Source organism: Pongo pygmaeus, chromosome 1 (assembly GCF_028885625.2).
Source record: "Pongo pygmaeus isolate AG05252 chromosome 1, NHGRI_mPonPyg2-v2.0_pri, whole genome shotgun sequence".
Taxonomy (NCBI): domain Eukaryota; kingdom Metazoa; phylum Chordata; class Mammalia; order Primates; family Hominidae; genus Pongo; species Pongo pygmaeus.
This window is the reverse complement of record NC_072373.2, coordinates 89,128,536-89,156,220: the sequence shown is the minus strand read 5'-3', so window position 1 is coordinate 89,156,220 and position 27,685 is coordinate 89,128,536. Positions and strand designations below refer to the sequence as shown.

Genomic DNA, 27,685 nt, shown 5'->3' with positions numbered 1-27,685 from the left:
TTTTTTTAATGCTGATTCTTTCAGAAGTTTCTACATGACAAAATTTTAGGTCCCTTCACCCTCCAGATCACTCCTCTGAATATATTCATTTGCTGACAATGCCCTTAAAGTTTGGCACTTAAGACAGAACTTGATGCAGGGGTAGGGTGCCGTCAACAGAGTGCCTCCCTAGTTCTAAAAATTCTACATCTTTCCTACTTTATCTATGAAGAGTTGACTTTTTGAACCCAAAGGCAGAATCTGACTTATTACTATTGAATTTCAATTCAATAAAATTTAATAAGCTGGAGTTTACCATTCCTATTTGAATCCTCATTCTGCACACTGATGATGTTGCAATTCCTACTAACTCCTTGCCGTCCACAAATATCATATGCATGCCTTCTGTTTTTCATCCCGGTCACTGGCAAAATTGCATTAAGTTTTATCCTTTACTCCAGAAGGTGGCACTCTTAGGCCCTCCATTTCATAAAGAGCCTCATACTTAATATGCCTCACTCTGTCCAGAGTCTGTCTGTTGGGATAGCAGACTCAAGTGAGATTTTGTCACACTTTAGGGGAAACCCTAGCCCAAACATCATCACTTTTTTTTTTTTTTTTTTTTGAGATCAAGTCTCACTGTCACCCAGGCTAGAGTGCAGTGGCGCCATTTCGGCTCACTGTGATGTCTGCCTCTCAGGTTCAAGCAATTCTCGTGCCTCAGCCTCCTGAGTAGCTGGGATTATAGGCATGCACCACCATGCCCAGCTAATTTTTGTATTTTTAGTAGAGACAGGGTTTCTCCATGTTGGTCAGGCTGGTCTTGAACTCCCAACTTCAGGTGATCCGCCCCCTTCGGGGCTCCCAAAGTGCTGGGATTACAAGCGTGAGCCACCACACCTGGCAATTTTTGTATTTTGCATAGAGACAGGGTTTCACCATGTTGGCCAGGCTGGTCTTGAACTCCTGACCTCAAGTGATCTGCCTGCCTCAGACTCCCAAAGTGCTGGGATTATAGGTATGAGCCACCGCGCCTGGCCCCAGCATTACTTTTAATATTCTCTCTCCTCAAACCCAGATACCCACCTCTACAAAAAAAGTTAACTTCTGTTTCCAGCTCCTCCTCCTTCATTCTTTTCCATTCTGGGTCACCGAGCAGGATATAGGTTACCCAACCTCCCCTCCCCAGGATCTTAATCCCAGACCTACCATTTGCCTAGTACTGGTTGTGTGAACTTGGGCAAATTCCTTAGCATTTCTCTGCCTCTCTTCCCCATCTGAGAAACAGAGATAGTAATAGTACCTAGTAAATAAGTTAATGGATGATAGTAGTAAGAAAAAATGGGCTAGGCACGGTGGCTCACACCTGTAATCCCAGCACTTTGGGAGGCCAAGGTGGGTGGATCATGAGATCAGGAGTTTAAGACCAGCCTGGCCAAGCTGGTGAAACCCTTTCTCCACTAAAACTATAAAAAAAAATTATCCGGGTGCAGTGGCAGGCGCCTGTAATCCCAGCTGCTCGGGAGGCTGAGGCAGGAGAATCGCTTGAACTCAGAGGGCGAGGTTGCAGTGAGCTGAGATCGCTCCACTGCACTCCAGCCTGGGCGACAGAGTAAGACTCAGTCTCAAAAAAAAAAAAAGAAAGAAAAGAAAAAATGTTCCATTTCATATCAGATTTTCATAGCTAGTACCAGAGAAGGGGTAATAAACTGGAAAAGCTAAAGAATTGGATACTTTTTAATGCAAATTGTTGTTTTTCTTCATTTGTCTACTTTATTAAGCTGTCCTCAGGCCCCAAGAAACATACTGTCCCCTCATTTAGAAACAGACTAACTCCATTTTCCTCCACTATCACCTCCCCTGCCCTTGATCTGCTAAGACAGGAAAAACAGTGTTGGTCAAAGGGTACACGCTTTCAGTTACAAGATGAACAAGTTCTGAATACGTAAGATAGAACATGAGGGTGATGTGGCCGGGTGCGGTGACTCACGCCTGCAATCCCAGCACTTTGGGAGGCCGAAGTGGGTGGATCATGAGGTCAAGAGATCGAGATCATCCTGGCCAACATGGTGAAACCCCGTCTCTACTAAAAATACAAAAATTAGCTGGGCATGGTGGCATGCGCCTATAGTCCCAGCTACTCAGGAGGCTGAGGCAAGAGAACTGCTTGATCCTAGGAGGTGGAGGTTGCAGTGAGCCAAGGTTGTACCATTGCACTCCAGCCTGGCAACAGAGCAAGACTCCCTCACAAAAAAAAAAAAAAAAAAAAAAAATGGTGATGTGTTAATTGACCATGGCAATCATTACACAAATGTATATGCATATCAAACCATGTTGTATACTTTGAAGAAAATCAAAAAATGACAGGAACAACAAACACATCCTTAAGACTCAATCATTTTATCCCAGATTATGCTGAGTTAATGTCTCAGGGGAAACACCAAAATCCATGGAACTGCTCTCATTTTTTATCCCCTAAATGTCACTTTAACATAGGAAATGTCCATTGTGGGGTTATTCGCATTTAAACACAGGCCAATGAAAAAAGCTAAATTAAAATGTAATTATCAAGGTAATGGAAAGATATCCTAATCTCTTAATTAACAAGACTATCAGGAATATTTTGAATGTCCAATCACTCTAGGAGTCCCAGTTCTCTTAAGGTAAGAACTTCAGGGTTTAAACAAACTCAATGTGAAAAATAAACATTTATTACAAAAATTAGTTTTGACATTTTAAAGTGAATGCAGACAAGGTGTTTTCCAGTTCAAAAGGTCCGTTGTAAGATAGAGAAGTAAATTCCAAGGCTGGTAATAACTGACTCATATTCTTCACAAGTGGCCTAGACAATAAGGAACATTCACCTCAAATTCACAGAGTCATGAATCACCTCTGCTTCCCCATGACCTTTTCCATATCCCTCCTACTCTGTCTTCCAACCATGACACAGAACTGAAACATACTTTAAAAATCTCATCCTTGGCTAGGCACGGTGGCTCACACCTGTAATCCCATCACTTTGGGAGGCCAAGGTAGGCGGATCAAGAGGTCAGGAGTTTGAGACCAGCCCGACCAACATGGTAAAACCCTGTCTCTACTAAAAATACAAAAATTGGCCAGGCATGGTGGCACACACCTGTAATCCCAGCTACTCAGGAGACTGAGGCAGGAGAACGGCTTGAACCCGGGAGGCGGAGGTTGCAGTGAGCCAAGATCACACCACTGCACTCCAGCCTGGGTGACAGAGCGAGACTCTGTCTTTAAAAAAACAAAACAAAACCAAAAAAACAAACAACAACAAACTCATCCTTACTGAACCATTTCATAAGCTCTACTTTATTTGTCTAGTTGGATTTCATTTCTTCTGGAAAATTTATTGTTTATTGGCATGTGACCCTTGACTGATGGCTTCGTTAGCATTTTGTTTTTCTTTTTGGATCCTTAATAGAAAACTCAATTCTGTTAGGGATTTCCAAATAGGATAGGGCAAAGTCACACTTAGTATATCCTCCACAGAAAGAAAGAAGCAAAATCAAGCCAAAAGGGCCCTTTATTTGCCCTCTTGCTAAGTTAATAAATAGACTGGGGGATGGTGGTAGATGGAGAAACAAAAACGTAAGGGCAGAGAAGGGTCCAAATGGGGAGGAGGAAAGCAATGACAGCCAGGCTGTCCAGCTCATTCTTGTTCATTCACATGCAGACCACCCATGATCTGGTCTTCAAATTTCTTCTGAATTCCACCCCACTAAATATAGTAGCAGTTACTACTTTAAACTACTACTAAAGCACTTGTTCTCCAAATGACCTGAGAAATCCCCCTGCCTCAGCTCTGGGACAGTAGTTCCTACAGCTGTAGGGAGGTCTGTTAATGCACCTGGTTGGACAGCAGGTACAAGAGTAAGTACCTTCTCCTCTCACTTGGTGGAACAGGCCAAGGAGATCCCCCAAGTACAGCATCAGCTTCACCCTGTGTACCTTCCTCCAGCAAAGGAAGGCCTGGCCACAAGAGGGCTCTGGAATGAGGGCCTGAAATTCGGAAGCTCTGCCTTGAGATAAGAAGCAGGAAGGGGCAGGACCAGGCACTGGGAACCAGCCCCAGGTTGCTGGGAAGCAAGGATTTGAGGCATTTTCCTGTTGTACAAAGGAGCCCAGGAACCCTCAAAAACCTTTTCCCCTACTTACTTCCCACAAAAAAGAGCCTTGACAAACCAAGGTTTTATTTCCAGCAACATTCAGCTGATACAAACACATAGAAATACAATCTCACCAAAGAGCTAAGAAGCCCTCCAACACACGCCCAATTTCAGTATACAGCTAAGACCACACAACACACACACAAGCTCAACAAAGAGCTAAGACCACTACACACATCTCCACAGCACCACAGGCATATCTCAAAAGGGTCTGTCCAGTAGTTCCAGCCAAGGGAAGGGTGATGGCCTGAGCCACCAGCTCCAGCTTTCTTTTCTTTTCTTTCTTTTTTTTTGAGATGGAGTTTTGCTCTTGTTGCCAGGCTCCTGAGCAGCTGGGATTACAGGCATGCACCACCATGCCTGGCTAATTTTGTATTTTTAGTAGGGTTTCTCCATGTTGGTCAGGCTGATCTTGAACTCCTGACCTCAGGTGATCTGCCTGCCTCAGCCTCTGGGATTATAGGCATGAGCCACTGCGCCCAGCCTCCAGTTTTCTTTTCTTTAGACCAGTGGTTTCAAACCTTTTTCGCTTCAAGTTCTCTGAAAAATTACTATGCTCTCCACAAGAGCTCCCATTTTCCACAGACACAGTCAATCTCAGTCAGCTTGTATTCAGGAGGACAGGGAAGAGGGATCCCAGTGGCACTTCCCATCGGAAGACAGAAGAGAGTGGGCCCCAGAGATGGAAGAACCCCAGTGTCATCACCAAACAACCATTTCAGCCGCTCTAGCCTCTAATCCCCGCTCTGAACAGCTGGCCCTGGTCGTCAGTACACAAGGAAAGAGCCCAGAACCAAGCTCAAGATCCCTATTCAAAGATCCCTGCCGGCCAGGTGGGCAGCTGAGTGCAGATTCCTGGGACCCCTGCCATTTTTGCTGTCTACTTAGAAGGGAAGTCAATGGCATACCCAGGATTCCTGCCTGATCCCTCAAAGAAATGGGGAATAAACACTTTAAACAAGTTCCAGGCCACTCAGCAGTGGTAAGAAAGGGAGGGAGGGCATGGAGGAGGATGGGGCACATAGCTGACATTATTAAAAACACATCCTAAGAAGTAGGGGGCCCTGTGGGGTGTAGAAGACAAATAAGGCATCCTGTGAAACTATAGACATCAGGGGCCAGAGTCCGGTAGCACCTGAGTAAGGCAAATGCAGATGACAGGCGGTGAGCTGACCAGGCTCACACCAGGAATGATGAGGTCTGTTTGAATTCTCCCTGCAGAAATAAAACATCCAGTCAACTCTCAATAGTCTTCTTTGGCTGATAATCCCCAAAACACATAAACATGGGCTAGAAATCTCCTCACTCCAGCCCCAGGTGGCCCACCCCTGCCCAGGGGAGGCATACTCACTTCACTTCGAGCACTAGGCTGGCTGTAAATCACCTTCTTACTGGAAGTCCTGTGAACAAGCCAGAAGACGCAGACACTCAGCCACCTAGGTGCTTATTAACCTCTCCTTGCCAACTTTAAAGGCCAGAACCGAGAATGCTACAGAAGCACAGAGTGTGCAGCAGAAAGGTAAAGGTGGGAGTAACAGGACAGGCCCAGGGCCAAGGCCACAGAGAAAGGGCTGGATATCCAAATGCCTTCCCTCCAAACTGGTTGCTTCTGCCTTCAACCCATTCCCCCAGGCCCACTTCAGCTTCAAACCACATGCATCCATGCTCTCAAACTTGGAGAACCCCAGGACAGCACCTCACTCACCCTTTCTTTGTTCCTGAAAGAGAAGAAATGGGATCATGAGTGTCAGCAGGACAGAAGACAGCATGGCTTGGGAAGATGGAGGGGCAGGCCCCCAGCTCTTGGTGTTAGATGGGTGATCAGTGTTCCCCAGGGGACAACACCCACACACATGAGCACAGTATCAGGGTCAGTACTCAGATGACACCCATGCCAGGCCCTGGGATGGGGGCAGTACAAAGGAAAGCCTCTGGGGGCAGATACTTACTGTCAAAGTGGCCTCGGCTATAGGCAAACCAGATGCCAAAAATCAAGATTCCCAGGAGAATCAGGGTTACAAGGACAGCTGCCACAATGACCCCCACATTCCGCTCCACTGCAAGACACAAATGACAAATCAGGCACGGGGATACTCACTCACAGTACCTACAGTATCACCAATGGCAGGATGAAAAGCAGACCCCAATCCCCACCCCAGGTCTGGGCTCAAGCCCTAACTCTCACCAGCTTCCATGCGCACAGCATTTGATGTCATGGGTGTCCCATACCCATTCCGTGCCTCACAGCTGTATTCTCCAGTATCAGAGGCTGACAGGGGATCAAAGACCTGAGGAAGGAAAACAAATTGGCTTCCCGCTTGATGAAGCAAAATAGACATTTTTTAATGTCTCTTGACCCCAGTTCCAAGTTCACCCTGTTGCCTGTTCTTCCTCCCACCTTTTGGGGTTCTATAACTGCATCCCCCACACATGTTTCACCACCACCCCATCCATACCAGCTCTCCTGTTGTGGGATTCAGGACATAGGAAGAGTTGCTGAAGGCACGGGTGCTTTTGGGATTCGTAGGCATCACTATCCCATCTTTGAACCAGGTGTATTCAGAAGGTGGGGAACCATCTCGTTCTGAGCATGTCAGCACTGCCCGGTTCCCAATGGTGGCAGAGGAGGGGATGCTAACTGTAGGCTTGGATGGAGGCACTGTGGAAGAGAAAGACAGAAGGTGCTGAGTATAGGGTGAGGGCTGCTTGAGTCTAAGTAACCAACTAGAATGGTACCCCCATCTACTTGGCTCGAGCCTCCTACACTCACCATGTCCCTGGTTGCCACCTAACCAGGGGCTCATCCCTTCTCCGGCAGCTCCTGGACTCTGAATAGCCCACATGTGGGTATTCTCACCATCAAAGAGCTCCAAAGCGCAGCAGAGCCTGCTATGAGAAGTAACTAACTCCAGGCCCACCCAGAAAACATGGGGCACGTACCAAGCACGATGAGCTTGACCTTGACCTCCCCATAGCTGTTGCCGCCTTCCTCAGAGACCATACAAGTGTATGTCCCGGTGTCTTCCCGTGTCACGGACTTGAAGGTGATACCACTTGGCAAGAAGGTCACCCGGTCCTCATAGGAAGCTACCACAAGAGGAGGCAAGGGCAAGGACAGAGTGAACTGGAGAGCTAAGGGAGGCTGATGAAGGGGGCATCCAAGGTACGCAAGTGCTCTCCTCTTCCCCCAGAAAGGGGGGAAGAAGGCCATGAGGACTTGAGCCCCAGGGTGTGCCCTGGGATAAAGGCACAAAGTCTGGATCATAGAATCCAGGCATGATAATCCCTCCACAACCTAGGCAATCAGGAAGGAGGAGAAGCAACTCACCTGTGATCTTGTTATTATAGCAAACGAGTCTGGTGGTGTCTCCTTGGTCAAACTTCCACTCCACACGGGGAGAAGAAAAGCCCGAGTAGGCACAGGACAACTTCACAGCTGCAAAAAGGGTCAAAATGAGCCGAAGGAGGAAGCAGCAGCAAATACACGAGATGGGGAACAGCCCCAAACTGCAGGCTGGGCTGGGTGCTCTCTAGGTCCCCAGGCGGCCGGCAACTGCTCACCCTCACACCCTCCACGGCCCCTCCCAACTCACGATTATTCTCAGGAATTCTGACTTCAGGTTCAGAAGAGTGCACTGTAACACTGCCCAATGCCAGGGAGCCTGAGGAGAAAGAAAGAGGTGGGCCCCGTCAGGAGTGGACAGAGAAATGCCAGGAAGAGGGAGTTACAGACCCAGTGGACAGGGCTTCTCCATTCACAGACCCTAAGAGGAAGGGATTCCAGACTCATGCTCTCTCTGGCTCTCACACTTTGTCACCATGATCCTAAATGTCTTCTTTAAGTGCTTTTTGCTACAATTGCCGGCTAATACTTCTTTTATCAATGGGAATGCAGTTTCTTTTGCTCCTAATTTTTCTCTCTGTGACTCCCAATAATCTAATTAGATTTCTACTAGTCCAAGGGCAGCTTCCAGAATAACATTTCACCATTCAGAGAAAGGTTCTCAACAAATGATTGCAGCCACTTGTCAAGACAATCCTGGAAGGAAGCCAGCAGGGCTGGAGGAAAGGGATGGAAGGGAAGGGCAGAGCCATGATGAGAATAATAATAACACTCGACATTTGTGGAGCATGTGGTGCTTTTTAAAGTGTTTTCGGGTACATTATGACACACTGCATCATTTGACCCTGGAAACAAGCATGACAGATCGGCAAGACATGTATTATTATCCCGAGTTTACATGAGTAACTGAGAGTACAAGAAGTAAATGTGCCTAAGATCACACAGCTGGGGCCGGGTGCGGTGGCTCAGGCCTGTAAACCCAGCACTTTGGGAGGCCGAGGTGGAGAGGTCATGAGGTCAGGAGTTCGAGACCAGCCTGGCCAATATGGTGAAATCCCATCTCTACTAATAATACAAAAATTAGCCGGGCATGGTGGCACACCTGTAGTCCCACCTACTTAGGAGGCTGAGGCAGAAGAGTCGCTTGAACCCAGGAGGCAGAGGTTGCAGTGAGCCGAGATCGCGCCACTGCCCTCCAGCCTGGGCGACAGAGCAAGACTCAATCTCAAAAAAAAAAAAAAAAAAAAAAAAAAAATCACACAACTGGTTCTGAGGTGAAACTTGCACTAGAAGTGGGTTCAGATCACCTTATTAGAATATTCTACTTGCCAAATAGAGAAAGAAAAGAAAAGGTAGTGTGTGCTGGGTGGAGGGAGGGAGAAGCAACAAGGCTAATTAAATAATATGGGGGAGGTGCATCAGGGTTCATAGGAGGGACCCACAAAGGTCAAATTAAGAACCAGTGACCAGGGATTCTGGGATCACATGATACAGCTACAAACCTGCACTTACACAATTATTCTCATTCATGTTTTCAAAGTCAAATTCATGAAATATCTTTTTATTTATAGCTTCAAGTCAGGACCCCGTCTTAGATAAATGTTTGTAGAATTCAAGCACATCTGTTAAATTCAAGTACATTTTTCCTTTACTTAATTATGCACATAACTGAATATGGTCTCTTGACCTCTGAGACTCCCCTTCCTTTCTGAAATATGAAATAGATGTGCTCTAAAGTCCTTTAGGTTTTTTTTTTTTAAATTTTGGCATTAATGTTTAGACAATATTTGTATATATGTATTTCAATCTGATATAATAACACTATGAATTAGTCCAGATAAGTATTCTCTCTCCCATTTTATAGACAAGAGACTAAAGATATAGGTTACTCCTATATCCCTTTTTTTCCGTTATTATACTTTCTTTTTTTTTTTTTGAGACGGAGTTTCACTCCTGTTGCCCAGGCTGGAGTACAATGGCGCTATCTCAGCTCACTGCAGCCTCTGCCTCCCAGGTTCAAGTGATTCTCTTCAGCCTCCCAAACAGCTGGGATTACAGGCGCTTGCCACCACGCTGGCTAATTTTTGTATTTTTTTTTTTTTTTGAGACAGAGTTTCGCTCTTGTTGCCCAGGCTGGAGTGCAATGGTGCAATCTCGGCTCACCACAACCTCCACCTTCCGGGTTCAAGGGATTCCCCTGCCTCAGCCTCCCAAGTAGCTGGGATTACAGGCATGTGCCACCCTTCCCAGCTAATTTTGTATTTTTAGTAGAGACAGGGTTTCTCCATGTTAATCAAGCTGGTCTCGAACTTTCAACTTCAGGTGATCCGCCCGCCTCAGCCTCCCAAAGTGCTGGGATTATAGGTGTGAGCCACGGTGCCCAGCCTAATTTTCTTTTTTTTTTTTTTTGAGACAGAGTCTCACTCTGTTGCCCTGGCTAGAGTGCAGTGGTGTGATCTCGGCTCACTGCAACCTCTGCCTCCCAGGTTCAAGAGATTCTCCTGCCCCAGCCTCCTGAGTAGCTGGGATTACAGGCGCCCGCCACTACGCCTAGCTAGTTCTAACTAGTTTTTTGTATTATTTTTTTTTTTTTAAGGTGGAGTTTCGTTCTAGTTGCCCAGACTGGAGTGCAGTGGCACGATCTAGACTCACCACAACCTCCGCCTCCCAGGTTCAGGAGATTCTCCTGCCTCGGCCTCCCTAGTAGCTAGGATTACAGGCAGGCGCCACCACGCCTGGCTAATTTCGTATTTTTAGTAGAGATGGGGTTTCTCCATGTTGGTCAGGCTGGTCTCAAACTCCTGATCTCAGGTGATCCACCTGCCCTGGCCTCCCAAAATGCTAGGATTACAAGCGTGAGCCACCGTGCCCGGCAATTTTTTGTATTTTTAGTAGACAGGGTTTCACCATGTTGTCCAGGCTGGAACTTTTTTTTTTTTTTTAAGAGCTGGGGGTCTTGCTACATTGCCCAGGCTGGTCTAGAACTCCTGGCCTCAAGCAGTTCTCCTGCCTTGGCCTCCCAAAGTGCTGGGATTACAGATGTGAACCATCATGCCTGGCCATATAGCATGGTTTTCAAAAAAGAAGGGTATAGGCTGGGCACGGTAGGTCACACCTGTCACCCCAGCACTTTGGGAGGCCAAAGAGGGCGGATCACTTGAGGTCAAGAGTTTGAGACCAGCCTGGCCAGCATGGTGAAACCTTATCTCTACTAAAAATACAAAAATTAGCCAGGCGTGGTGGTGCGTGCTACCTGGAAGGCTGAGGAAGGAGAATCACTTGAACCCAGGAGGCAGAGGTTGCAGTGAGCTGAGATTGTGCCACTACATTCCAGCTTGGGCAAGAAAGTGAGACTGTCTCAAAAAAAAAAAAAATTAACCAGGCATGGTGACACATGCCTGTAGCCCAGTTACTTGGGAGACTGAGGCAAAAGGACTACTTAAGCCAAAGAGTGTGAGGTTACAGTGAGCTACAATCACACCAATGCATTCCAGCCTGGGTGCCTGGGTGACAGAGCAAGACCCTGTCTCTAAAAAACATAAGAAAAGAAAACCGAGCTGTTTCTTAGAAAAACCACCGGTTTAATGAAAAAAAAACTAATAAAAATATTTCTAATGATATTATTTTATTTATATATTTGCCATTACATTTTTAATGTCAAATTTATGCTCAAATGTAATAATAGATATGGAGGCTGAGCACGGTAGCTCACACCTGTAATCCCAGCACTTTGGGAGGCCAAGGTGGGGAGATTGCTTGAGGCCAGGAGTTCGAGACCAGCTTGGCCAACGTGGTGAAATCTCGTCTCTAGTAAAAGTACAAAAACTAGCCGGGGGTGGTGGCATGTGCCTGTAATCCCAGCTATTCGGGAGGCTGAGGCAGGAGAATTACTTGAACCCAGGAGGCAGAGGTTGCAGTGAGCCGAGATTGCACCACTGCACTCCAGCCTGGGTGACAGAGCAAGACTCTGTCTCAAAAATAAAATAATAATAATAATAACAATAATAGATATGGAAATTAAACCAAATAGCTTTTATTAAATTGAAAGTTCTTCCTGAGGACACATAAGTCTCCTCCCTTCCTCCCTCCTTCCTCCTTCCCCTCCCTCCCCTATCTCCTCCCCCCTTTCTCACTCTGTTGCCCCGGCTAGAGTTCAGTGGCATCATTATGGCTTACTGCTTAGGACCCAGTGTTGGCCTGCTGGGCTCAAGTGACCCTTCCACCTCAGTCTCCTAAGTAGTTGGGACTACAGGCCTCTGTCTCCCAGGTTCCAGCAATTCTCCTGCCTCAGCCTCCTGAGTAGCTGGGATTACAAGCACGAGCCACCATGCCTGGCTAATTTTTTGTATTTTTAATAGAAACAAGGTTTCATCATGTTGGTCAGGCTGGTCTCGAACTCCTGACCTCAAGTGATCCACCCGTCTCGGCCTCCCAAAGTGCTGGGATTATAGGCCTGAGCCACTGCACCCGGCCTGCCCAGCTAACTTTTACAATTTTTTTGTAGAGACCAGGTCCCACTATGTTACCCAGGCTGGTCTCAAATTCCTAAGCTCAAGCAATTCTCCTGCCTTGGCCTCCCAAAGTGCTAGAATTACAGGCATGAGCCACCATGCCTGTGGAAGTCTCTTACTCAACTCTCATTAAGAATGCTAATAGGCTGGGCGTGGCAGCTCAACAGCCTGTAATTCCAGCACTTTGGGAGGCTGAGGCGGGCAGGTCACCTGAGGTCAGGAGTTTGAAACCAGCCTGGCCAATATGGCGAAACCCCATCTCTACTAAAATACAAAAATTAGCCGGGCATGGTGGCGGGCAACTGTAATTCCAACTACTTGGGAGGCTGAGGCAGGACAATCGCTTGAACCCGGAAGGCGGAGGTTGCCGTGAGCCAAGATCGCACCACTGCACTCCAGCCTGGGTAACACAGCGAGACTCCATCTCAAAAAAAAAAAGGGGGGGCACTTCTGTTCTAAAGCTGTCTGTGGGATAGGCTGAGGCCTCACCGGGACTATAACGCAAACTTGGCCTCTCCCTCTGTCCAACCTTGCTTTCTTCCCCTCCTTTCCACGGGCGTGGATCCCAAGTGCACTCCCTAATAAATGTCTTGTATGATTGTTGACATCTCAGAGTCAGCTTCCCAAGAACCCAACCTATGGCACCACCCAAATAAACAGCAGCATCTAATTAGACTAAAAACTAGCCTTTGAAATAAACACACATATGCACACAAATCACAACATACGAATTTGATGGTTGTTCCTCCACCACTTCTGGGTTTAGCTAAAGTTCTTTGCTGAGTCCTCTCAGATCATCACATTCACACCACATATATACAAACACATTGGGCTACAGGCATATTACCCTTTTCTTCATTAATCTGCACTGCCATCACCTGGTCTGGGCTTCTGTTCTTTTGTTTCAAATACATGAACCTCCGCCTTAGTGTCTTCCCACCCACCTCTGTTGCAGGATTAACTATGTCTGCCTGTGATCTGACTGTGCCAATACTCCCAAGGTCTACTGTGACTGCCTATCACATCATGAGTCAAGGCCAGCCTTATCACCATGCCCTTCCCATTCACCACAGGGCACCTCAGCCATCCTGGTCCACATTCCCCTTCTCGTTCTTGAACAGGCCCCTGGAACCAGACTGCCTGCTAGGCTGGGTGCGGTGGCTCACGCTTGTAATCCCAGCACTTTAGGAGGCGAAGCAGGTGGATCACCTGAGACCAGGAGTTCGAGACCAGTCTGGCCAACGTGGCAAAAATCCGTCTCTACTAAAAAATATATATATAAAAATTAGCCGGGTGTGGTGGCACATGCCTGTAATCCCAGCTACTTGGGAGGCTGAGGCAGGAGAATCACTTGAACCCGGGAAGCAGAGGTTGCAGTGAGCTGAGATTGTGCCATTGCACTCCAGCCTGGGCAACAAGAAACTCTGTCTCAAAAAAAAAAAAAAAAAAAAAAAAAGGCTGTGCGCAGTGGCTCATGCCTGTAATCCCAGCACTTTGGGAGGCCAAGGCGGGCGGATCACCTGAGGTGGGGAGTTCAAGACCAGCTTGACCAACATGGAGAAACCTCGTCTCTACTAAAAATACAAAATTAGCCAGGCGTCGTGGTGCACGCCTGTAATCCCAGCTACTCGGGAGGCTGAGGCAGGAGAATTGCTTGAACCCGGGAGCCAGAGGTTGCAGTGAGCCAAGATCACGCCATTGCACTCCAGCCTGGGCAACAAGGGAGAAACTCTGTCTCAGGAAAGAAAAAAAAAAAAAAAAATTCCAGCTCTGTTACTTACTACTCAGATTTGGCCTCTTCAAATCTGAGTTTACCCATCTGTAAAATGGGGATAATAACAGTTTCTACATCAAAGGGCTGTTGTGAGGGCTAAACAAATACTGTACAAATAAAGTGCTTAGAGCAGTGTCTGAACAGGAAGCCCCAAATAAGTATTATATTTTATGATTATCATCATCTGTTAATAGGCCCTTCTGTACACGTACTTCTTTCTGACTTCAATGTTTTCTTCAACAAGACATATAAATAAAGCCTGAAAAGTGCCTACTCCAGCCTACCAAACCATATCTCCCCTGTCATTGCAGCTGCCTTGGAAAGGCGGCCCCTTCTCTAGAACCTTCACAGCTGTACCAGCAGAGCTAGGAGCTTGCTCTCACTGAAGCCAATCTACATCAGGACACTCACAGTTTCCCTGTCCATCCTCCTCATCTATTTTATATTTTCCCTTGCCTCTTCACAGCCCCCCTTTTGCACTTAACCTTGGGCCCATACATACCATACTGTACACACACATACAAATGTCCTACTGATGTACGTGGTAAACCAATAATAGAAGGAAATTCCATCCTTTCCATTGTCAAGTTTAATTTTCTCTAAGTTCACAACAAGAAAAGCCACAAAGTTAAAGGCATCAATAGATTTTTGGCCTGCTCAGGTTTTGGGCCCATGTATAGAAAGTCCATTCTCCGGCCAGGCGCAGGGACTCACGCCTGTAATCCCAGCACTTTGAGAGGCCGAGGCAGGCGGATCACGAGGTCAGGAGATCGAGACCATCTTGGCTAACACGGTGAAACCCCATCTCTACTAAAAATACAAAAAATTAGCCAGGCGTGGTGGCGGGCACCTGTAGTCCCAGCTACTCCGGAGGCTGAGGCAGGAGAATGGCGTGAACCCGGGAGGTGGAGCTTGCAGTAAGCTGAGATGGCACCACTGCACTTCAGCCTGGGCGACAGAGTGAGACCCCATCTCAAAAAAAAAAAAAAAGAAAAAGAAAGTCCATTCTCCATTCCACTACTGGATGAAGTGCTAGCATTTATTGAGCACATACTATATTTGAGGCACTGTTGTAAGCATATTATATGTAATATCATTTAATCCCTGCAACAGCCTTTAGAGTTGGGTGATTCTATCGTTATCACCCATATTTACATGGGGAAACTGAGGCCCAGAGTAGTTAAGTAACTTGGCTGAGGCCACACAGTGAGTGGTAGTGCAGATTCACACCAACGAAGTCCAACTGCAGAGACTATACAATGCTACTCTATACTATACAGCCTTCCTAAAAATGCAAATCTGACACCTCCTTTAAGCTTTTGATGATTCTACATTGCTTATATGATAAAATCCAAATTTTTCTGCAAGCTAAGAAAGTTCCAATAATCCCTATACTCTGCCAAACACCCACCTCCCTCTCTCCCCCCGGAAGTGCTGGAAGAAAGTTCCAGCACTATCTGACCCCTTGATAAGGTTATCATCTTTATCACCCACCCTACTGTTGCAATTTACCCTCTAGCAATACAAAACTACTTAAAATTCCTAGCAAAGACTGGGCTGTTTCACAATCTCTGCCTTTGCTCATGCTATTTCTGCTATGTGGAACACCCTTTTCCCCTCTTTATCTGGGCAGCAGTATTCATCCACATTATTTTCTGGAAAACGACCTCCCATATGCCCAGTCCTCACCATAGCCTCACCTAAGCCTCTTTCCTAGGCTTTAATTATCCCATACAAAACACTGTCAAAGCAATTCCTACATTATAATGACATCATCTGTGTACAAGCATGTCTCCCATGGTAAACCCCAAGTGAAAAGGGACCATGTGTTATTTAATATTCTGAGTATCCCACACTTAGCATAATAAAACTGGTATAAGTTGACATTCAATAAATGTTTTCTCAGCCTGGGCAACACAGTGAGACCCCCATCTGTACCAAAAAAAAAAAAAAAAAAAAAATTAACCAGCTGCAGTCATGCACGCCCAGGAACGCCTGTAACACTGAGGATGTAATTCCTGGAAATTACTATGTACCTGAATAATAATAATGAAACAACTGTGGCAAATAGTGTTTTCCAAAACAGCCACATCTATCTATATATTTATCTCCTCCCCCGTGCTCTACTTACATTGTGACTGAGGTAGAGTCTAAGTTAAATTTCCTCCCCATGGGCCGGGTGTGGTGGCTCACGCCTATAATCCCAGCACTTTGGGAGGCCCATGTGGGTGGATTGCTTGAGGTCAGGAGTTTAAGACCAGCCGGGCCAACATGATAAAAATTACAAAAATTAGCCAGGCATGGTGCATACCTGTAGTCCCAGCTACTTGGGAGGCTGGAGAACCACTTGAGCCCAGGAGGTGGAGGCTGCAGTGAGCTGAGATCGTGCCACTGTACTCAGTCTGGATGACAGAGCAAGACTCGGTCTCAAAAAAAGTTTCCTCCCCATGAATCTGGCAGGGTCTTATGATTGCCAATGGCATAATGGTAGAAGTGGCATATTATTAATGTTAGGCCTTATATGCATTTTCTCACTAAACTCTTAAAAAAAAAAAAAAACCTATGAGACAAGTACCATTGAAGTACTATCGTTACCATTTCATTTTACAGATGAAAAAACTGAGGCTTAGAACAGTTGACCCAGGCCAGGCATAGTGGCTCACGCATGTAATCCCAGAACTTTGAGAGTCCGAGGCGAGCGGATCACGAGGTCAGGAGTTCGAGACCAGCCTGGCCAACGTGGTGAAACCCCGTCTCTACTAAAAATACGAAAATTAGCTGGGCATGGTGGCAGGCGCCTGTAATCCCAGCTACTCGGGAGGCTAAGGCGGGAGAATCGCTTGAAGCCGAGAGGCGGAGGTTGCATTGAGCCAAGATTAAGCCACTGCACTCCAGCCTGGGTGACAGAGTGAGACTCTGTCTCAAAAAAAAAAAAAAACCACAAAACAGTTGATCCAAACCATACGGCTACAAATAGCAAGGTAGGAATCTTAACTCTGTCTGATTTTGAGGCTCTAAAACTATTATGCTATATGTAACTTTATTGGACAAGCAAGGAAATCCCATGTATCTTTCAAGACCCTGTTCAAATGTCTATTGATCTGTTATACCTTTCCTCAGTCAAAATTAATGTCACCTCAGTTTCTAGGAATATAGCCTAAGAAAACAATCAAAGGTAAGTTTAAAGATTTTGGCTGGGTGCAGTGGCTCACGCCTGTAATCCCAGCATTTTGGGAGGCTGAGGCAGACGGATCACTCGAGGCCAGGAGTTTGAGACCAACCTGACCAAAATGGTGAAACCCCATCTGTACCAAAAATACAAAAATTAGCTGGGCGTGGTGGCAGGCACCTGAATCCCAGCTACTTGGTAGGCTGAGGCAGGAGAATCGCTTGAACCTGGGAGGTGGAGGTTGCAGTGAGTTGAGATTACGCCACTGCACTCCAGTCTGGGCCACAGAGTGGGACTCCATCTTTAAAAAAAAAAAAAAAAAAAAAAAAAAAAGATTCATGTACAAGAACAATTTAACGGTATTTAGGTTTCACTGTTCGTTTTTTTTGGAAACTGAGTCTTGCTCCGTCGCCCAGGCTGGAGTGCAGTGGCGCGATTGCGGCTCACGGCAACTTCCACCTCCCAGGTTCAAGAGATTCTCCTGCCTCAGCCTCCCAAGTAGCTGGGATTACAGGCACACACCACCATGCCCAGCTAATTTTTGTACTTTTGATAGACACGGGGTTTCACTACATTGGCCAGGCTGGTCTCAAACTCCTGGCCTCAAGTGATCCGTCCGCCTCAGCCTCCCAAAGTGCTGGGATTACAGGCATGAACCACCATGCCCAGCCAATTTAATGTTATTTAGTATAGCTAAGAAAAAAAGAAATCTAAATGCCCAACAAAAGGTGAATAAGTAAATTATGATATAGCCATACTTTAGGAATAATATAGAAAGGACCTTAAAGTATATTTTGGGCCAGGCGCGGTGGCTCACACCTGTAATCCCAACACTTTGAGAGGCCGAGGCAGGTGCTCAGGAGTTCAGGACCAGCCTGGCCAAGATGGTGAAACCCCGTCTCTATTAAAAATACAAAAAAATTAGCCAGGCGTGGTGGTGGGCGCCTGTAATCCCAGCTACTTGGGAGGCTGAGGCAGAGAATTGCTGGAGCCCAGGAGGTGGAGGTTGCAGTGAGCCGAGATTGTGCCACTGCACTCCAACCTGGGTGACAGAGCGAGATTCCATCTCAAAAAAAAAAAAAAAAAAGTACATTTTGTAGGATATATAGAAATATCTCACACATTAATTCATAAAGACTAGAATGAAACAACAGTAATAAGTGTTTATCTCTAGATAATAGAATTACATGTGATTTTATTTTCTCCATAGTCCTTTGCATTTTCCTATTTTTCAATGTAGAAACGTTGAGCATGTATCACTTTTTTTTAATAAAACAAAAAACTTATCTTTTTAAAAAGTTACTCTCTTCTCCTCTATGCTCCTAAAACATTTTGTACTTTGTTGACAGCCCCTGGCACACGCTGCTCTGTACTCTACCTAGTCAATACATGTCTGCAGTTTCTTGAGTTCTGCTTGCATCCTTCCCCAGCTCCCAGCACTACACTTTGCACAGAGGAGGTGCTCGATGAACTGCACCAAAGCACTGCTGGGGTGAGAAGATGGTCACAGAAGGCAGAGGCCTCCAGACTCTTAACAGAACCCACCAACAACCATCCCTTGTACGTGAAGGGTCAGGTCAGACCCATAACAGAAAAGGACCTACTTCCTCCCACCACTTTACTAAGAAACCTTTAGTTTTTTCTAGATATCCTGTTAATTACTAGAATTTTCTGGCCAGGTGCAGTGCAGCAGCTTATGCTTATAATCCCAGCATTTTGGAAGGCCATGATGGGAGAATCACTTGAGCCCAGGAGTTCAAGACCAGCCTGGGCAACATAGAAAGATCCCATCTCTATGCCTCAGGGATATCAATAACAAAAAAATAAAAGAAGAAATACAACATAAAAAAGAATATAAGAAATTTTAAAAAGAGAGAGGCTCTGATCTCTATAAAAATAAAAGAAAAAAGAAATTTCCTTGAGTTGCTTTTGTGTCGAGTTGGAATTAATTAATTATATTTATTTATTTATTTATTTTGAGAGAGAGTTTTTGCTCTCGTCACCCAGGGTGGAAAGCAATGGCATGATCTCAGCTCACTGGAATCTCTGCCTTCTGGGTTCAAGCGATTCTCCTGCCTCAGCCTCCCAAGTAGCTAGAATTATAGGCACCCACCACCACACCCGGCTAATTTTTGTATTTTGGTAAAACGGGGTTTTACCATGTTGGCCAGGCTGTTCTTGAACTCCTGACCTCAGGTGATCCAGCCGCCTCAGCCTCCCAAAGTGCTGGGATTATAGGAGTGAGCCACTGCACCCGGCCGATTTATTTAACTTTAATTTTAGGCTCAGGGGTACATGTGCAGGTTTGTTATAGATGAATTACATGTCATCGGGGTTTGGTGTAAAGATTATTTCATTACCCTGCTAATAAGCAAAGTACCCAAAAGGTAGTTTTTCTATCCTCACCCTCCTCCCATCCTCTAAACTCAAGTAGACCCTGGTGTCTGTTGTTCATTTAGAAAAAAAAAAGAAGAAAGAGGAGGAGGGAGAAAAGGAGGGAAAACAGTCAACCAGTCTCTCTCTGGTTTTCTCTAAGAATTCATCCAAACTTCCCTCTGGGCATATGAGACTCACAAGACCCCCCAGTTGCCAGGGAGCTGGAGCCCTGCAATAGGAAGGATAAGTCAGGGCCTCCTCACCCCACCAGCTACAGCATACCCAGTTTAACTTCACGTTTTCCCCATAATCTCTAGCACAGTGCTCAGAACATAGTAAACACCAATGTTTGTTGGATTAACAAGTGAATTTCACATTGCAATATAATTAGAACCTGGACCTAGAGCTTCCACTCTGGTTTTCCCCTTCCTCCCCACCACTCACCCTGTAGAGACTGAAGTAACTCCCATAAGGGAGTTACCTCCCTTGATCCTCGTAAAGATCAAGAGGCTCCACTGGGCCAGGGAAGTTCCACAGGGAAGGGCCTTTCCGGGGTTTGGGGTAGAACAGTTTAGAAATGTGTGGGCAAGAGAAAGGCTCTGTGAGGCCAACAACAGGCTGGGCTATGTCTAAATAGCCATCCTTGGCTGCACTTTCAGTGATGTCGATCAGCTGGCTCGGGCCCTCTGAGGATGGCAGAAAGTGGTAATGGCAGCGTAAGACAGGCGCGCTTTCACTCCCTGGCTCCCTCCCAACCTCTCTGCAGAATTTCCGGTTCTACCTGCTCAGCTCCCCCGCCACCCCATCTTCCCAGTGCAAGGGAAGGTCGAGCCTGCCTGCCCAGGACTTACTTCAGGGACCCAGCATCCACTTCCCGCCAGCCAGCTGCTTCCTCCTGTTCCGCCCCTACATTGTGAAAGAAATGACACAGCCGGACTTTAGACAGAAACCCTGCTTATCAGGGAGTCCAGGCAGATGAACTCTGGGTTTTCAATGCCAGGAAAACCCTAGTGTGTGTCCACTCTCACAGTATGTGTTCACTCATACTGCTTTCCACAACCCTCACACAATAGTGAAACCTCATCCTCAATTATGTTGGACGAAAGGTCATCCAGGTCTTTCCTGAATCTCTGAAACAGGAACTGGTTTGAGTTTAGAGATCCCCAGGGTCTCTAGTCAAACCTAACAGATGTGATAAACAAGTCTCATTATTCCTATCACATAAAATGTGCACGGCATTTAAATCTATTTTTGGGTGTGGTGGAAACGTGTGTTGCCCATTTATGTGTCCACAGAACAAGTGCAAATTGAACTCAGCTGACTTGGAGGGGGGTGGGATGTATCCTAACAGCCAAGGCCACAAACCCTAGAAACCAACATGGGCCAGGTGTAGTGACTCATGCCTGTCATTCAGCATTTTGAAAGGCCGAGGCAAAAGGACCCCTTGAAGCCAAGAATTCAAGACCAGCCTGTACAACAGATGAGACCCTGTCTATACTAAAAAAATTAAAAATTAGCCAGGTATGGCTCACCACTCACGCTTGCCTATAGCCTCAGCTATTCAGGAGGCTAAGACTGGAGGATTGCTTGAACCCAGGAGGTCAAGGCTGCAGTGAGGCCGGGCACGGTGGCTCATGCCTGTAATCCCAGCACTTTGGGAGGCCAAGGCAGGCGGATCACTTGAAGTCAGGAATTCAAGACCAGCTTGGCCAACATGGTGAAACCCTGTCTCTACTAAAAATACAAAAATTAGCCGGGCACGGTGACTCACGCCTGTAATCCCAGCACTTTGGGAGGCCGATGCAGGCAGATCACAAGGCCAGGAGATCAAGACCATCCTGGCTAACATGGTGAAACCCCATCTCTACTAAAAATACAAAAATAAAAATAAAAAAAAATTAGCAGGGCATGGTGGCGGGCACCTGTAGTCCCAGCTACTTAGGAGGCTGAGGCAGGAGAATGGCGTGAACCCGGGAGGCGGAGCTTGCCATGAGCCAAGATCGCGCCACTGCACTCCAGCCTGGGTAACAGAGCAAGACTCTGTCTCAAAAAAAAAAAAAAAAAAAAAAAAAAAAAAAAAAATTAAAAAAATATATACAAAAGGCTGGGCGCAGTGGCTCACGCCTGTAATCCCAGCACTTTGGGAGGCCAAGGCGGGCGGATCATGAGGTCAGCAGATCGAGACCATCCTGGCGACAGAGCCAGACTCCATCTCAAAAAAAAAAAAAAATATATATATATATATATATACATATATATATATATATATATACAAAAATTAGCCAGGAATGGTGGTGCACGCTTGTGTCCCAGCTACTCGGGAGGCTGAGGCAGGAGAATCACTTGAACCTGGGAGGCAGAGCCTGCAGTAAGACAAGATCACACCACTGGACTCCTCCCTGGGCAACACAGCAAGACTCTGTCTCAAAAAAAAAAAAAAAAAGGCTGCAGTGAGCTATGATCATGCCATTGTACTCCAGCCTGGGCAACAGAGTGAGACCCTGTTTCAAAAACAACAACAACAACAACAAAACAAAACTCCATGAGATATATATATATAAGCAAGATGTAGAATATATGTAGTATGCCTCTTTTTGTGTCAGAAAGGGGAGAAAAAACAAGTATTATTTATATATACTTGTATCTGTAAAATGAAACACTGAAGAGACATAAGAAACTATTGGGGTTTGGGGTGAACAGGAGCAACATGGGAACGAGATACCCCACCCCTTTGATATCATTTTAATCATAAAACCATGTCAATTAACCTATTCTAAATAAATATTTTTTTAAAAAATCACAGTAGCTCTATCTTGAATCAGAACTGGGCTGGAGACTCCACAAGCCATGATCACAAACGAACTGAAGAGCAACATGGTGAGGTAAAAGTGGTCTGGAGTGGCCAGGTGCAGGGGTTCACGCCTGTAATCTCAGCACTTTGGAAGGCCTAGGCAAGAGAATTATTTGAAGTCAGGCGTTCGAGACCAGCCTGGCCAACATGGTGAAACCCCGTCTCTACTAAAAATACAAAAAATTAGGGGCCAGGTGCGGTGGCTCACGCCTGTAATCCCAGCACTTTGGGAGGCCGAGGCGGGCGGATCACGAGGTCAGGAGATCGAGATCCTCCTGGCTAACACGGTGAAACCTCGTGTCAACTAAAAATAGAAAAAATTAGCCAGGCATGGTGGCGGGTGCCTGTAGTCCTAGCTACTTGGGAGGGTGAGGCAGGAGAATGGCATGAACCCGGGAGGTGGAGTTTGCAGTGAGCCGAGATCACGCCACTGTACTCCAGCCTGGGTGACAGAGCGAGACTCTGTCTCAAAAATAAATAAATAAACAAAAAATACAAAAAATTAGCCAGGCGTGGTGGCGCGTGCCTGTAGTCCCAGCTGCTGGGGAGGCTAAGGCAGGAGAATCGCTTGAAGCCAGGAGGTGGAGGTTGCAGTGAGCCAAGATCATGCTACAGCACTCCAGCCTGGGTAACAGAATGAGACTCTGTCTCAAAAAAAAAAAAAAAAAAAAAAGTGATCTGGAGCCAGAAGGCAAAGACTAAAGGGCACTGGAATTCCACTGCCACTCATTTCCTAGTTCCAGGTAGAACTAGGAAGTGCCAGTCACCAGTTTCTAGTTTGGAGGGAACAATTCACTCCTGGGAGTAGAGGGAGAGGAAAGGAGGAGTGACTCACCAGTCTGCGGTTTTGAGGTATGCCTGCCCCTGAAAGGGCAAAGCTAGAAGGGCTTGAGTCAGAAACATCAGTAGGAAACAGTGGGACTCAGAGAATGACCCAGATGCAGGGCAGCAGGGCAGCAGTTCTGCCCTGCCCACCCGGAACTCTTCAGTGATGATACCACACTCAAGGAAGGGCAGGGGAGCAAATGCCAGCATTCCAACCCAGGTTTCCCTCTCTCCCCTGTAGTTACAGTGTAAGTTGACCTATCCACACTCACCTCCACTGTGTCTCTCCCTACCTGGTAGACAGCTGAACCTTTTCTAAGGGACAGGTTTCCTAGGGAAAGGGAGGCTAGTACTCTGGGTCATCAGTTTTACTTTTCCCAAGTCCAGCTCTCCCAGGGTCTACCCTCTGGATCTCTGCCCCGCAGGGTCAGGGTTTCCCCTCCATTAGGTTCCCCAAGCTGGGGCCAGGCCTTTGCCTGACTTGTCGGTCCTATCTTGCCTATTCTACTTCCTCCCTGACAGCAGAGCCCACAATGAGGAACAGGGAGAACATATGGGCAACCTATCCACGCCTCTCAGGGACAGTGGACAAGCTAGACACCCAAGAAAAAGCTCCTGCTTTTTGATTTCTGACTTTGGCCATTTGGGATCTCCCTGCTTCCTTTTTTACCTACTCGGCTAGGGACAGCATTCTGGCATTCTTCCATCCTCACAAAATCCATAGGGGATAATAGCTGCCCAAAAATAATCCCTTCATGTATATGTAATGTAACTATTATGCTGGTTGATCCTCATGACAAAGGTGGGACAAGTATTAGTCCTATTTTACAGATGAAAAGACTGAGCCTAAGATCACAAACAAGGCAGAGAGAAAGCCAAGCTAGAACACAGGTGTGGTGGCCCAGCTCCCATTTCCATCCTCATTTGCACTAACCAAATCACTCCCCTCCCCCAACCCAACCCCAGATCTAGCCTGATTTAAAAGTTACAAGGTCAGTTCCTCCATCCCCTGGACATGTCACTTCCCAGGACCCACTGTCCTAACAGGCTAATGCGACATCATCTCAGGTTCCCTCTGCACTACTGTGACTTGGTTCCCTGAAGGCACCTCCAAGCTCAAAATGGTGTTATCATGACCCTTCCAGTGCCAGTATATGATTATTTTAGGATTATCATAAATAATATAGGAAATTAGAAGGAGAAAAAAGAAAGGAAGCAGTGGCAAAGGATAGGGAGGAAGCAGCTCCAGGAAGCTTTTAAGCCTGACAAATACTGTCACAGACAAACACTGTTACAAATACAGTCACTCACCCAGAAGAAACTTCTGGGCTTAGGGGAAAAATACTGGCACAGTACAAAGGTTGGAAAAACCTTTAGCACCAGAACCACATAACCAAAAATTGACTATGGGTGTCACTAGCAGTTCTAAAATACGGGCAGAAGTAAAATAGGCAAGGGGTAGAGAAAAAAGGGAGATTAAAGAAAAGGGAACTCGAAGAGTAGAATAAAAGGGAGACATAGCCAGGCGCGGTGGCTCACACCTGTAATCCCAGCACGTTAGGAGGCCGAGGCGGGTGGATCACCTGAGACCAGGAATTCAAGACCAGCCCGACCAACATGGTGAAACCCCGTCTCTACTAAACACAAAAAATTAGCCGGGCGTGATGGTGCATGCCTGTAATCCCAGCTACTCGGGAGGCTGAGGCAGGAGAATCGCTTAAACCCGGAAGGCGGAGGTTGTGGTGGGCCAAGATGGCGCCATTGCACTCCAGCCTGGGCAACAAGCGAAACTCTGTCTCAAAAAAAAAAAAAAAAAGAGGGAGACATGAATGAAGAAGCTAGTGGGAAAGTAAATTTAAAGGTAAGTAAGACAGTAGATTCTGAAGCAGTATCCCAAACAGTTCTTGTGCTATAGGGTCCCTGAGATGCTGGATCCAAGAATGGAAAAAGGCAAAGCAAGTCAAGAGGGTTTGGTTCCATTCCCAGGTTCCACCCCTAACTCTATTGTCATTGAAGTCATTTCCTCTCTTGGACCTGTTTCCTTATCAGTAAAAGAGAAAGAGGACGAGATATGCCTCTGGTCCAATCTCTCCCAAGGGTTTATGTTGTGATAAGGTAGAAATGAGAAGTCAATCCATCTAAGGGCAGGGAATCTACATACACCAAACTGATTGTAATCATTCATTTATTTAACACTTTCTAAAACAAGAACCTTGGGGGTGGGGGGAGACTCATGTAGAACACATACTGACACAACTACTCACACAACGACACGCACACTCAAGAATCAGACAGGTAAACACACAGGTGCTGCCACAGGTTGACTAACGCACAAACCAACCGACTAAACGCTCAGCCCCACACAAACACATCTAGAGACAGAGGCATGCCCTAGCAAGTGAGCCTCATTGTTCCTCAGGAAAGGGAGTTTACAAAGGAAACAAAAACTCTCATACACAGCCAGGGGGAGGGCAGAGCTCTGGCTCTGATGAGAATCCAGCCAACCAAAGATACACTCTGCCCCAGGGAACAGTCACTCAGTCAACAACACGTATTAAGTACTCCTGAGGTAGTTATTCCAGAAAGGAACTTCGCTGGGACCTCTGCTGCGCTTAGAGAAATTTCAGGTTTCTATTGCATTTCCTCTTTAGACTGTGCACCCAGACATTTTCCCAGAGCAACCGCCGCAATTCAAAGACTCAGAGGAGCCAGAGACTCCTTCAGCGAAAGCTAGGGAAAGAGACTTCCACCCCAGACCACCTCCATTTGATTTTCTCCGAGGACCCTTAAAGGAGCCAAGGCTCCCGGCTGCGCAGCGGGGTTTGTGGATGCTGGGTGGGCGTTGGAGGGGCAGGCTGGCCCTTCCCAGGTGCGTGTGGAGCGCGCGCTGGGTAGATGAGTGTGGAAGGGTCCTTGGCCCGACGGCCCTCTCCAGTGAGGACGAGGAGTGTACCTCTGGTGTGTGCAGATGGGTCAGCTCCCTCCTGGTGGCCGTGAGGGGTGCGGTCACAACTCACCAGTGTGGGGGAGGAGAGCCAGCCACTCACCCAGCTGTGAGAGTGGTGAAAGACGGACCAGCCAGGGGTGGAAAAGAGAATTAGGAACGATGTAGGAAGGTTTCTGAGCTCCTCCCCTCCCGCGGGCTAGAGGCGTGGGGAGAGCCTTCCTCCAACCTCTGACCCGACCAGCCGATTCCTCCCGAAACTCTGGGAACTTACACGACAGGATCGCCAATATGAAGAGGCGCAACAGTTTCCTCTCGGCTTGCGCCTTTGTCCCCATCGCGATCAGGCTCCCGACACAACAGCCGCCGACGGGCTCCGGGGAACAGACACAGCTCCGCAGACTACAGAGCGGGGACGGAGAGCCAGCCGCCAGGTGGAACCCCGCCCGGCCCCGCCCTCCGCGCCTGATTGGCCAGCTCCCCACCCTTGCACGTTCCGATTGGTGTAAGGAACCGCTGCTCTTCAGAATGAGTCACCTCGGCCAGGTGTTACCCCGCCGCCACTCCTCGCCTCGGCGCACTGGCGCCTTTCCCCACAAGAGCTGCCTCTGATTGGCCCAGGAGACTGTCGCGTCAGGAGACGATTTCCGCACCTTCAGCAGGTGACGGCCCCCTGATTGGTTGGTGTTCCTGAAGTAGCGACTTCCTGACTGGCTGGGTTCTCAGTTGGAGCTGGAGGGCTGAGAAGTGCCTCTAAGGAGGAAGCAGGAAAGGCAGTCGTGGTGTGGGATTTACGGAGACCGGCTTGGCTTGGGGTTTTGTGTTTGTTTGAATGTAAGCTGCTTGGTGCAACTGCACCTGCAGTTTGGTGCTGCAGAAACTTTGGTCCTGTCTCTTGGCAAGTAAAAACCACATATTAATATGGGAGGGTAGGGGAGAAGACCCGGAGAGAAATGGAATGTTACTTTGACACCACCTCCAAACTGTTCCTCTGTCCACCCCACCGGCTTTGAGAGATTAGCTACGCTGGGAGGAAGAAAGGGAAAAAAAAAAAAAAGGGAAAGGGAGCACTCAACTGAAAAATGGGAGCCTGGGCAGTATAGTCCCAGCTACTTGGGAGGCTGAGGTGGGAGGATGGCTTGAGCTCGGAGGCAGAGGTTGCAGTGAACCTAGATCGTGCCACTGAACTACAGCCTGGGCGACAGAGCCAGACCCTGTCTCAAAAAACAAACAACAACAACAAAAAATTTAAAAACCCACCCACAACAACACAACTTGGGAAAAGCAGAATTACGTTATCTCAAGAAAAAAGTTAAACAGATGTACGCAAAACACACCCAGATGATACAAACTGAGCTGAACATGCTCTAGAAACATCTCTGGGTGACTGTGGATATGTCCTTTACGCATATTTGATCTGTGAACAGGTCCCTACATTTCAGAATTGTTTGTTTTCTCACTGTGACTAATAGTTGTGTGCTAAGCCACCTTTTTTCTATAGACAATGTTGATACTCAAACTTTGTTAATATTTATATTGCTAAATCATTTTTAATTGAAATTCATGCTCAACACCCTTGCTAGCTGTAGTTTCTTTTTTACGATGATTTAATTTTAACTGTACTAAGCATATGCAGACTGTGGGAAAAAAACTTCCTTAGCATTACCTCATTGCAAGGGAAAAGACCACATTTTTATCCAAAAGAATGATATTGTTTGAC

The 27,685-nt window shown here is 46.8% G+C and overlaps 1 protein-coding gene across 2 annotated transcripts; it reads right to left on the bottom strand.

Annotated features, from left to right (window-relative positions):
- Window positions 1–2,668: 2,668 nt before the first annotated feature.
- On the bottom strand, window positions 2,669–26,527 carry F11R (F11 receptor). 2 transcript variants are annotated; one of them, XM_063649733.1, is made up of 10 exons: window positions 26,240–26,527; window positions 7,766–7,834; window positions 7,501–7,608; window positions 7,113–7,259; window positions 6,629–6,831; window positions 6,358–6,460; window positions 6,122–6,229; window positions 5,878–5,974; window positions 5,524–5,572; window positions 2,669–5,387 (listed from the first exon to the last, which is right to left on the bottom strand). In XM_063649733.1, the coding sequence occupies exons 1-10, from the start codon at window positions 26,301–26,303 to the stop codon at window positions 5,352–5,354; spliced, it is 984 nt and encodes a 327-aa protein (XP_063505803.1). In that variant the 5' UTR covers window positions 26,304–26,527; the 3' UTR covers window positions 2,669–5,351. The 2 variants fall into 2 exon arrangements, with proteins under 2 accessions (XP_063505803.1, XP_063505799.1); XM_063649729.1 differs by lacking the exon at window positions 2,669–5,387 and having other exon boundaries at window positions 5,541–5,890; window positions 26,240–26,520.
- Window positions 26,528–27,685: the final 1,158 nt, after the last annotated feature.

Excerpts from the sequence above, each read along its gene's own strand:
- F11R (XM_063649733.1), bottom strand. The coding sequence starts at position 26,303 with ATGGGGACAAAGGCGCAAGCCGAGAGGAAACTGTTGCGCCTCTTCATA. Across the intron at positions 6,461-6,628 it reads ATCCCACAACAGGAGAGCTG|GTCTTTGATCCCCTGTCAGC; the intron begins GTATGGATGGGG and ends TTCCTTCCTCAG. Across the intron at positions 6,230-6,357 it reads TGCTGTGCGCATGGAAGCTG|TGGAGCGGAATGTGGGGGTC; the intron begins GTGAGAGTTAGG and ends TGTGTCTTGCAG.